Genomic DNA, 11,854 nt, shown 5'->3' with positions numbered 1-11,854 from the left:
AATGAAGGCTGCTGGAGCAGAGCTCCTAGCTGGCTACAGGGCAGTTTTGAAGGTTTACAGCTCAAGTTTGCCCTTAGATTCCGGTAGTTTTAGCAAAAAAGGCTGTTTGTAGCAAGATGCTGCTGCTACTATGGAGAACTTAGTGAACTTCATTAGCTCTAGTTTACACTCTTAGGTGGTCTTGTAGTGTGGTGATCTCTTTGTAAGACCCCAAATGAAGTAACAGCAGGTTTCTCCCTAGAAGGGAGGGGTTAGAATCTGTGCCACTTATCATAGTCTGATGGTAAGTCAATTTCATAAGGTTGGCAGCTTTTAGGGGTCTCCTTAATCTTTCCTTACGTTTTTTAGGAGGCCTTATGGGATTAAGATAGTCTGTTGTTTCCTTATCTAAGCCTGTAAACTGACCGGAACGCCTTCTATCTTAAGCCTGTGCCCTGTAACTTCTATCAAAGGCTGTTTCTCCCCCCCACCCCACACACACACCTCCCAGAGCTGAGGACCGAACCCAGGGCCTTGTGCTTTCTAGGCAAGCGCTCTACCACTGAGCTAAATCCCCAACCCCCAGAAGCTGTTTCTCTTCAGACTCATTCTGACAATTTGGGGTGGGGGTAATTCATGGCTACTCACCGTTCCAAACGGGAGGGGGGCAGTCGGTGGCCCTGGGATCTGCAGCATCCTTCAGTGAAGACTGATTGTAGCTGATACTACAGAGGTCTCCAAAAATCATACCTCTGGAAGAGTTGAGCCTCTAACTGGGCAACCCTCTGTGAAGCCATACCTCTCTCCCTGGATATGCTCCAAACCTTACTTCCTATCAGTCCCATACACCCCCCTACCCCTCCCCCACTCCCCCCCACCTCCCGCTGAGTACCTAAACATTTAAATCCGTTCATGGCGTCAGGTATCGGGACTATGGGAGTCCAGCCCTTCAATAGTCCCCTCATTTTGAAACCAATGTCCAATTTGATGAACCAATGAGTTTTGTATTGGGGTCACCAACAAGAGCGTGGGTGAGTGGTGACTTACAAGGAGCAGGGATTGTTGGTTTTAAAAGTGGTGGCAGTGCAATGTTAGCGGCGCTGTTACCATGCGAGAAAAGTCAGGAGGTATGACAGAACCCATTCTTAATAGTTTATTAGGGAAGGAGATAGGGGTGCTCAGGCCTGTGGAAGACACATGCAGAGAGAGAGGAGGAAGGAGGAGTCTGTGACCGGTGTCTTAAGGACTCCCCTGCACATGCGCATGGGCTTACGGAGCTAAGCCATGCATGCACATAGATTGCATGATCACACTGTGCACAAATTACGTGATCACACAGCACACAGGTTACGTAGGACGTAAGGCCCCTTACTTGGCTACTGAACTGCATGTGCATTTAGCCAGGAATTCCAACATTCCACGCTCTTTGCTTGTTATAAAAAAGGGTGGGTGAACAGGAATAGGGGTGCTGTGTCTCCCGAGAACTGCTTCCAGCTGACTTGGTGGGCGTCGGTTAACTCTTGGGGGGTAGGGAGCTTCTGAAGTAGCCAGCCGTCCTGGGGGTAATGGATTGTCCTCTGCTGCTTTGGAATTGTCTGGCAAGGTGCTGTCCAGGTGGATTCAAGCTGGCTCCGGAGTGCGCTGACCTGTCCAGGTGGATTCTCTGGAGCTCAGAAGAATTTTTAAACATATTAAGAAGCATCCATGGGAAATTTAAAATCTTAAGCTGGTGGCCATGATGCTACAATGTTTAGTACTATGCTATATTGGATATTGGTTGGTGTAAGTGAGAGAGAGAGCGGGGGGGGGGGGGGGGGAGATAAAGGGAGAGAGATATTTGGAACATGCTTTTAATTTTTACCTGAGGTACGCCTTATCTGAGACAGATTTTAAGGCACCTATTTCCTTTATTAGTTTAGCATCCAGGAGACACAGGTGATCGATTGCTGAGGGCATTTAACAGTAATGGATTGTTATATTAAAGTCTGAGCCAGGCGGTGGTGGCGCACACCTTTAATCCCAGCACTCGAGAGGCAGAGGCAGGAGGATCTCTGTGAGTTCCAGGCCAGCCTGGGCTACCAAGTGAGTTCCAGGAAAAGGCGCAAAGCTACACAGAGAAACCCTGTCTTGAAAAACCAAAAAAAACCAAAAAAAAAAAAAAAATCTGTTTCTTTGCAGAGTCCAAACCCTTTTGAATCTGGGGTGTAAATACCCTTTGTTACTGTTCCTTACTGCCTGGATATATCTGGTGGTTCTCATCCTCCAGCTCTCTGGGGGCCCTGTAACAATTAGCTGAGTAGTTAATTAGGAGAGGGAACCAGGAAGGAAAAGCTTGTGGGTTGGACCTCATTGTTCTGGAACTGGTGGCAAGGCAGTGCATCCTGGTGTCCTCTAGAACTTGAGAAAGAAAGGAGAGAGAGAGAGAGAGAGAGAGAGAGAGAGAGAGAGAGAGAGAGAGAGAGAGAGAGAGAGCAGGGCCCTGTCTGTGTCACTGTGCATGAGCTGGAGAAGAGGCCCTGCTGACAGGTATGGAATGAGGCAAATGGGGAGCAAGTGAAATAAAGCTCCTTTCTTAGCTAGAAAATCTCTTCCCATTAGGGGCACGGGGCAGGTTGGCACAACTGCAAATCTGTGGGTGAGAGGAAGACCCTTGAAAATGCAGTTAAGTGGTGGGGTCTGCTGAGGTGGGTAAGGTTGTCTCCCTAGCCCAACATTAGGGAAATGAGGAGGAGAGGTGGGACCCCAAAAACTCCCTCAGGACTGAGTAAGTGGCTCAGTGTCCAGGAGGAAGGAATGGATCGCCCCATGCTGTAATGGCTATCTCAGGTTCCCTGTGAGCCCATGGCCAAACCTAGGAGGTTTTGGTCTGATGCGCCCATGCCATGAGGCGCACGAAGGCCGTCAGCTCACCAGTGTTCCTCTTGGTGCCACTTCGAACGAGGCTCAACTGATGGCCCCCCGCAGGGCACGCACTAGCCTTCCTGGCCTTTTTTTTTTTTTTTTACCACAGATTTAAAACAGGGACTAGGAAGCCTCTATGCAGCCGCTTGAATAGTATGTGCCAGCGTTTGGCAATCCTGTTCACAGGCTTTCTCATCTCTCCCATGGTACCTTAAAATGCCACAGCTGAGACTCTGCCTTTGGGGTCAGGGGCCTCCTCTCCAGATGCTTAAGTTAGCCCTGATGCCAGGAAGCTCTGGGGGACATGAGACAGGTTTTTGTTTTTTGTTTTTTGTTTTTTTGCTTTTTTTTTTTTTTTTTTTTTTTTTTTTTTTTTTTTTTTGAGACAGGGTTTCTCTGTGTAGCTTTGCGCCTTTTCCTGGAACTCACTTGGTAGCCCAGGCTGGCCTCGAACTCACAGAGATCCTCCTGCCTCTGCCTCCCGAGTGCTGGGATTAAAGGCGTGCGCCACCACCGACCGGCCAAGACAGGTTTTATTCTGTATCTTGAATTATGGTTTTTTTTGTTTTTTAGATGTTGATGGATTACTTGTTTGAGGGAAGCCAAAGGAAGACCCGCCCACCAGGAGGCAGGTTGTAAACTGATCTCTGGCTGTAGAGCCATCTGGGCTTTACACTCCCAATGTGATCGTGAACTCATTTGCATGTGTCCTCTCCTGCTTCCAGACCTGTCTGTGCTTCTCAGGGCAGCTTGAGAGTGTGAGAGGAAGAGAGTGGGAGGAGTTAAGGTGAGAGCCAGAGTTGGGCAGAAGTGCCCCCCCCAACACTGGAGAGCCCGCCCGATACCCGAGAGCAGAGCAGAAGTCAGACAGCGGAAGTGTTTGCATGTGGCACAGAAAGAATCAGAAATGGGGAAGGAGGAGGGGTCAGAGCATAGGTAGAAAGCTTGGGGATAAGGTAACTTTTCATTTGCCCATTTGCTGGCAGAAGGTGGATAATTCACGCGAAATATCGGGGTCCAAGCAGCCATTGTGTGGCCATATTTATTGGTATATTTAAGGCATTTCTCAGAGGAGAAGTGAGACCAAGAGGAGGAAGCCTTATGTCCTATGACTGCAGCTGAGAGAAATAAAAAATAAAAAAATTGAAATAAAGAAACAGGATTAGACTCCAGTCCCGGGTATCCCTGAGTTTGGAGAAGGATCTGTGAATCAGCACAAGTTACCTCACCCTTCAAGATGGAGGTAAGGGCTGGGAGTTTATGCAGCCCGAGGACCCCCAGGGGTTCGGCAGCTAGAACTATATCTCAGGATGTACCTGGGACAATGGCCAGGGAGTGAGTGCAAGGACACACTCACCGATTGGAGAGGCAGGTTTGTGCAGAGCAGTCCTGTGGCCAGGCAAAGGAAAAAATGAGCAGTCGTAGATGGAGCAAAACCTCGGCACAAGTTCCCGGGCACAGAGCGCCTGGAGGGCTTGCTTTATCACGCAGCCAATGTTGGTTCTAATGCAGTGGAGTCAGCACACTGTTACCATACAAGAACAGCCACAAGGCATGACAAAACCCAGTAAGAGTTTTATTAAAAGGGGGAGACAGGAAACAATGTGACCAGGCCTGTGGAAGATGTCCAGCGAGAGAGATGGGGGAGAAGATGAAGAAGAGGAAGAGGAGGAGCCTGTACTGGTTCTTAAGGATTCACCTGGGCATTCATGCTCACACTGCATTGGGACTTCGTAGGGTGCAAGGCCCCTTACTCGGCTACTGATATGCATGTGTGCGGTCACTTAGCTGGGGAGTGGCCAGGAATTCCAACAACCTGTTCCCTGCAATCTGTCTTCTTGCTTAGGGGTCACACCTGCTGACCTTTGCTGGGCAACTGGTGTGCTGGCTCCTTTGCTATCTCTTGCTAAGCAATAATCCTTGGCTTTTTGTTTGGGGTGCAAGTATTTGGTTGACCACAAATTGTCTGGCCTTGTTCTGTCCTCAGGCTTCTGTCCAGTAAAAGCCACAATTTTTTTTTTTTATTAAAAGGTTTTCTATTCATTATATATACCAATTACAGATCCCTCTCTCCTCCCGCCCCCAGCCTTCTCCCCAATCCACGCCCCATTCCCACCTCTTCCAAGGTAAGGTCTCTCATAGGGAGTCAGCAGACCCTGGTATATTCAGTTGAGTCAGGTCCAAGACCCTCCTCCCTGCATCGAGGCTTAAAAGCTATTTGCCTTAGGCCCTGGAAAAGCAGATGGTAGAACTTGGGCTGAGAGGATTTCTTAGGTTGTGTCTTCGAAGAAGCAGTGCTTGTTTGAACAGTTTCAACACTCTAGCTTCTTGATGGACACATAATTCTAAAAGTACTCACTTCTGGGGTTCCACTATTCTTGTAGAGCTTTGTGTTTTGTGTTTTAAGTCCCTTGATGGTTTCCTTCATTGGATATTTGAAGCCAAAGGTCTTTTTGAGACTTGATTTCGACCATTTTTCTTCCTGATTACTTTCAAAGCCACTCTCAGATACAGAGTGAACCTGAGAGAACTCACGGTGCTCAGAGTCTTTGGCGTCTGTCTTGCCGACTACACCGTGGCTTCCCCACTGCTTTTTTCTAATGAGCACTTGTACAGAAGCTGTAGCCTGGGAAGATCGGGCCTGGAAATCTCTTGGAGTGGTTGGACTCTTGGAAGCTGGAGGATAGATTTTAGCTTTCCTTCATGATGGTGATGTAGTGCTCTTCCATGTATCTGCTCTTTTTCTTCCACCATGCTTTGAGACTTTAGGTCTTTTCCCAGTTCTCAGTCTAAAAGCAAGATGCAGCTGAATCTCACCATGGCCTTCAGGGGTGCTTAAAAGGTGGATCTGTGGGTAGATGAGAAGATATGGACCAAAAGCAGACTGTAACTTATGACAGCAAGTAATTCCTGAACATCGGCCACACTGCAAGCAGATGGGATATTTCAGGACAAGACCTGATGAGAAAGGAGGAGGGACATTGTGGGGTACTTGACTCTCTAAGAGTTTTGCTGCTATTTTTAGCTGTAGATCTTTTAGCAGATGGAGCTGTTCTGAGATATCCCTCTTGGCCTGGGAAAGACAACTTGCTTTGAGGAAGTGGTGAGAGTCAGAAGTCCTTGTCTGTGACTCACTCTGTGAGTCTTGACTCTGATCACTGGAAACAGGGTCTTCCCTATTGTAAAGTATCTTGAGAGAAGACTCCGGCTTCATTAAGGCAGGAAACTGGGCCCTTGTACACGAGACAGACACGTTCTGAGTGACTTCCTGGAATATATCACTGAGTTTTGAGTTTGTTTTCTTTATTCCCAATCTAGTACCGGAGTATTGCTGTATTATGGAAGATGTGGATCCACGTGTCCACATCTTTAAGGGAATTCTTTTTTCGTGACCATGGCATAAAATATGTTTCTGAATATAGTTTCTGACCACTGAAGTCTGTGAAATCGTCCTAGGACCCCTCTCTAGTGGGCTCTGGGAAAATGCCATCAGTTCAGCTGGAACCCCAAATAAACTCTGAATAAACTGACAGATATCCATTGTGGCTTCTTCTGTTAAAAACGGCTGAGAACAAAGCTTCCTTTCCATAGTGGTTCCCAGGACATTTCCCAGCATCAGCATATTGGAGAGATATTTCCTAGGGAGTCGCTGCCTACAGACATGACTTTCCCAGACATTCTGTTGTCTGCCCAGGAAAGAACGGATAGAATTTCTTCGAGCCCCTAATCCTGCCTGAAACTCCGAGGGTAGTAATCTCAGTGGATATGGAGAATATCTCTGGAATGAATTCTCAAATTCCTCCATTTGCTTCTTTTCAGTTGCTTCCTTAGATAGGACATCCACTTCCCAGATGTCAGGATATAGGGTTCCCACAGTGTTCCCAATATCGGAGGGAAGAACCAAGGGAAGGGCTGATGAACGGAACATAATAGTGTCTGCATAGGACTCTGGAGACGGCAAAATACCAACAGCCAAGTTCTTCATAGCCAAGGCTCTTGATACCTCCAGCATTACAGAACCCTGAAGGGGCCATAACTCAGTTGTTTTGACAGAACTTGAAATAAGTGGGATTGAAGGGCTGGGTATGAACCTAGAGAAGTAATTCTGTGCTTGTAACTTTTCTGATGTTGTCATTTCTGAGTCTCTATCCTCACACACCCATCTTTGATTCAAATCCTCAATTTTCATTACTTTAGGAGATTCTGTTCTGACATTTAGAGATTTTTCAGCCTGAAGCCTTTCCTCGTGAGTAAATACTGGAGGTTCCTCAAGTGAAGATGTTTGTTGTAAGATTAATTCTGCAAAATTCTCTTGAATATTTGCCCTTGGAGTTTGTTCCATAGGTTTTACTATGTCTTGAAGATGTGGTCTTGGGAGTAAATTCAAACCATCCATTACTTTAATGCTAGATTTTGTAGCAACTCTTATTGGTTCTGTAGCCTGAGGATTTGGTCCTGGAGCCAGCTCTTCAGATTTTACAATCAGAAGCAGTGGTTTGGGGACCAATATAGTCTTTATAACCTGAAAGCCTGACAACTGTATTGTTTCTAAAATTTGATGTGTTGGTGCTGAGATTAATTTCTTAGATTGTACATTTTGTAGCCAAAGGCTTGAAGCAAATTCTGACATTATCACATCGTGCAGTTTGGGAGTCAAATCAGCATGTTTTGATCCTTGGGAGGCTGGCTCCGGTATCATCACAGATTCTATAACTTGAAATGGTGTTACAGAGATAACTTCCACAGATTCGGAAACTTTGGGGAGAGCAGCTGACTGAGAAACATGAAGCCGAGTCTTTTCGGATTCTGTTACTTGATTTAGTGGCTTTGGACTGATCGTTATAAAGTTTATCATTTGATCCAGTGATTTTATTGGAGTTATGTTTAAAGTTCCCGTGCTTGCACCCTGGGCCTTTGTTAGCCTACTTGCTAGCTCCCCTGGTTGCCATGACTCAAAAGTGAGCTCCTCACAGTCTGTATCTCCCACAACTTGACTGGTTTGCTGGGTTGACAACTCTAATGATTCTTCTATTTGCAGCCATGGCTTAGAGGTCAAACTTACAGATTCAGGAATCTGAGGTCCATGCCCTGGTGTTATCCCTGAAACAGAATCTGGAACGAGATAGAATGGCCTTGGTGGCGATGCTACAGATTGTTCCCTTTGGGCTCTTTTCCCAGAGCTCAACACCACAGGTCCTAAGTCTTGAGGACACAGCTCTGGAGATTTTTCTACATGTCCAGTCTCTCTATTTACTGGCTTTGAAGTCACACTAAGAAATTCTTTCCCTGGTCTTACCTCACAAGTTAGCATCCTTACTTCTGCAACGTGATTCTTGAGGTCCTGGGTCATTCTATCAGATCCTGTGGCTTGTTCTGTTGGTAACTCCTTGTAATCTTTAAATTGGGGCCACAAACAAGGCAGCAACTGCAGTTTCTGGGCTCCAGTAGCTTTTCTGTGGGGTTAGTTGTAAGGACTTTGAATCTGGATCACTTAGTGTTGGAATCAGATCAACAGATTCTGGTCCTTGAAGATCTAGCTGCTGAGGCATCCATAATGATTCTATGACTTGATCTGTTGGTTTGGGGGTCAAACTCATAGATTTCTCTGTTGTTTCTGGGCTTTTATGTTCCAACTCTTTTTCATTTCTGAAAACTCTGCATCTTGAGAAACTGGTAGGGAAATAAAATCCACCAATTTAGAGACTTGGCGACTCATCTTCTCAGCACAGTCCTCTAACTGGTGCCCTGGTTTATATATCACTTGAGAGGATTCTATGATTTGATCACGTGTTTGGGGATTTTGGTTCCCAGGTGTCACATTTTGAAGGAATGGTCTTCGTGATGACCCCACAGAGGTTCCAGTTTGTGGCAGAGACACCGATGACAATTTCACATGGTTTACACTTTGCCACTTTGGCTCTGAAGTAAATTCCGTCAATTTCATACATTGTTGCTGTGATTCTGGAATCAAATTTGAAAATTTGACACTAGACAGTGCTGGTCCTGCTAAGAAGTTCCCAGTGGACTCTGGTGTTGATACCACTGGTTTCTCATTTAAAGGAAACTGTTGGCAATCCATGCTTTGCTGTCGGGAGCCTAGTCTCAGCTGCATAGACTCTCTTTCATGAACACATGGCTTCAGTGCAAAGGAAGTCTTAGTACGTTGAGAACAGTGGCATGGAGCAAACTCTAAAGGGTTCACACTTGGAGTTGGTGAGCCTGGCTTCAACTTCACAGATTTAACTTTTTGAAAACAAGGTTCTGGTGAAAATTCCTTACTTCTCAAGTCCTGCCGACTGCAGCCAGGTGTCACTTTTACAGAATTTGTCAAACAAAGCAATGGCTGTTTGCTCATCTCTGGAGACATTCTATCTTCAGGCAGTGGGGTTGGTGAAACTCCCACAGATTTCACACCATTTGACGGAGGCCTCAAAGTGAACACAGGATGTGCAGTTTGCAGCCACGACCCAAGTTGGTTCTTCAAAAACGGGATCTCTTGAAACTCTGCCCCTACCATTAAGTGAGATGACATCACATCTTGGAAAGGTGGTCCAAATTTCAACAGAACAGACTTTGGACATTGAGATTCTGGTCCAGGGTTCAACTCAAAGGACTTCACGTTTTGCCACTGTGGCCCTGAACTAAGCTTTGCTGGATTTATACATTGTAATTTTAATCCTGGATTCAATTCAGAAAAAATCACACTCTGTACCTGTGGCCCAAGGTTGTATTCTACAGGTGCTACATCTATAATATTTGACCCTGGAGTTGATTCAAACTTCAGGTCTTGCACAGGTTGTCCTTTGTTAACTATTATAGACATCTCTCTTTGAATTCCTGTCCCTGAGTTCAACTCAGAAAACTTCATACCTTGAAGTTTTGGGGCTTGTAAATGTGGCCCAGGGTTGTATCTGGTGGAATTTACAGACTGTGACTCTTGTCTTCCAGTACAGGCAGAAGAATCCACATCTTGCCAATGTGTTTTGGTATTGCCCCAAACAGAACTTACACACATAATCTGTGGTGCTGGAAATGTTGTACCAAGATTCATACCAAGAAGAAGTGGCTCAAGACTACACCTATTAGAATGTCCACACTGAGGGTTTGGCCCTGGAGTGTGTGAGGAAGGATTCACACCTTGATAATGTGATTTAGGATTTCGTCCAGTAGAACCTACACACTGAATGTGTGGCCCTAGAATTGATGCCCATTGATTCACACCTTGCATATATGTTTCAGGATGGCACTCAGTGGAATTCACACATGGAGGACTTGGCCCTGGGGTACATGCAGAATTCACACAATGAGGACTTGGCCCTGGGGTGCATACAGAAGAATTCACATACTGAGGACTTGGCCCTGGGGTGCATACAGAAGAATTTACATCTTGCCAGTTTGGCTCATGGATGCACCCAGTAGTATCTACACATTGAAATTTTGGTCCTAAAATGCATGCAGAAAAACTCATTCCATGCAAATTTGGCCCAGGATTGCACACAGACTTTGTACATTGAGGGTCTGGCTCTGGAATGCATGCAGAGGAATTTTTATCTTGTAAATATGGCCCACATTTACACCCACTGGAGTTTTTTTGTTTGCTTGTTTGTTTGTTTGTTTGTTTGTTTTTTCGAGACAGGGTTTCTCTATGTAGCTTTGCGCCTTTCTTGGAACTCACTTGGTAGCCCAGGCTGGCCTCGAACTCACAGAGATCCGCCTGCCTCTGCCTCCCAAGTGCTGGGATTAAAGGTGTGCGCCACCACCGCCCGGCTCCCACTGGAGTTTATATATTGAGAATTTGCATTGGGAGTGCATGCAGAATTCACATCTTCCAAGTGCTGCCCCAGGCAGAACACCTTAGATTTTATACCTTGAAAGTCTGGACCAGGGTGCAATTCAGACAATTCTACATTTTGTGTTCTGGTGTTGGATGCCATAACATTTTTACAGTGAATCTGTGGCCCTGTACTCAGGTCACAGGATGCCCTACCTTGCAATGTAGGCTTATGCTTGAATTCCTGAGACGGCTCATCTGGCAGCTTGGTTTCTGTACACACCTCAAAAGATTTTGTCTCTTGCAAATGTGGCCCAAGGTTGACATCTAAAGACTGAGGACTTATTCCCAGACCCAACACAGAGGACATCACATCTTGCAACTGTTGCTCTGAATTGAATTCCATAGATTTCAGGTCTTGAAGCTTTGTACATAATTCTGATGACTTGATATGTTGCAAGTGTGGCTCATCCCTGAACGCTTTTTGTTTTATTTTTTGAAGTTGTTGCTTTTGACTTAATTTGTGAGACTTCCGATCTCGCTTCTGGCTTCTGGCATTGAGTTCAGAAGGCACCACTCTATAAACCTTCGAGTCTGAGGCCTGCTTAGAGAATCCCACAAACTGTGATTCAGCACCATGATTGATCCCTGTATCCTTTACTGTCTGGACATATGTGGGCTCAGACTTCACACCTTTCAACTTTGATCCACAGTTGACCAACTCAGGTTTCATACCTTGAAGATGTAATTCTGGTGTTAACATAGTTAATTTCCTGTCCTGTAAATGAGCGGTTTCCAACTGCAAAGGTTCCCTGTCAAGTGCCTTACTGAATATCCATTTTAAAGATTTTACATCTTGCCACAGTGGCTGATACACAAAGCCTATGGGTTTCTCTTTTTGAAGTTTGTCCTCTGAAATCACTTTGGAAGACTTCATACCCTGTGAGCATAGGCCAGGACTGACCTCCATAGATCTTCCATATTGATGCTTTGTCCCCAGAACTGACTGAGAATATTTCTCATCTTGTAACTGAGGGCCTGAGTTTAACTTCCCAGATTCCCCATTTGGGGGCTTGGACTCCACTGTCACACCTTGTAACTTTGGGCCTTGATGAAACTCTACAGACTCCTTAGCTAGGAGCCTTTGCCCTTGAGCCAACTCAGACGGCTTTTTATTTTATGTCCTTGGTCCAGAATTGAGGT

The 11,854-nt window shown here is 45.7% G+C and overlaps 1 protein-coding gene across 1 annotated transcript; it reads right to left on the bottom strand.

Moving 5' to 3' along the window:
- Positions 1-7,768: 7,768 nt before the first annotated feature.
- LOC119086454 lies at positions 7,769-11,414 on the bottom strand. The gene is made up of 2 exons (XM_037198011.1): positions 10,868-11,414; positions 7,769-9,750 (listed from the first exon to the last, which is right to left on the bottom strand). Exons 1-2 carry the CDS (start codon positions 11,412-11,414, stop codon positions 8,474-8,476), a joined length of 1,824 nt encoding a protein of 607 aa, XP_037053906.1. The 3' UTR covers positions 7,769-8,473.
- Positions 11,415-11,854: the final 440 nt, after the last annotated feature.

This window comes from Peromyscus leucopus, chromosome 22, assembly GCF_004664715.2.
Source record: "Peromyscus leucopus breed LL Stock chromosome 22, UCI_PerLeu_2.1, whole genome shotgun sequence".
NCBI classification, from domain to species: Eukaryota; Metazoa; Chordata; class Mammalia; order Rodentia; family Cricetidae; genus Peromyscus; species Peromyscus leucopus.
Note: the sequence above shows the minus strand (reverse complement) of the source record. Positions and strands in the feature narration are given on the sequence as shown.

Excerpts from the sequence above, each read along its gene's own strand:
- LOC119086454 (XM_037198011.1), bottom strand. The coding sequence starts at position 11,414 with ATGTTAACACCAGAATTACATCTTCAAGGTATGAAACCTGAGTTGGTC. Across the intron at positions 9,751-10,867 it reads GCATAAGCCTACATTGCAAG|GTATGAAGTTTTCTGAGTTG; the intron begins GTAGGGCATCCT and ends CAAAACTTCAAG.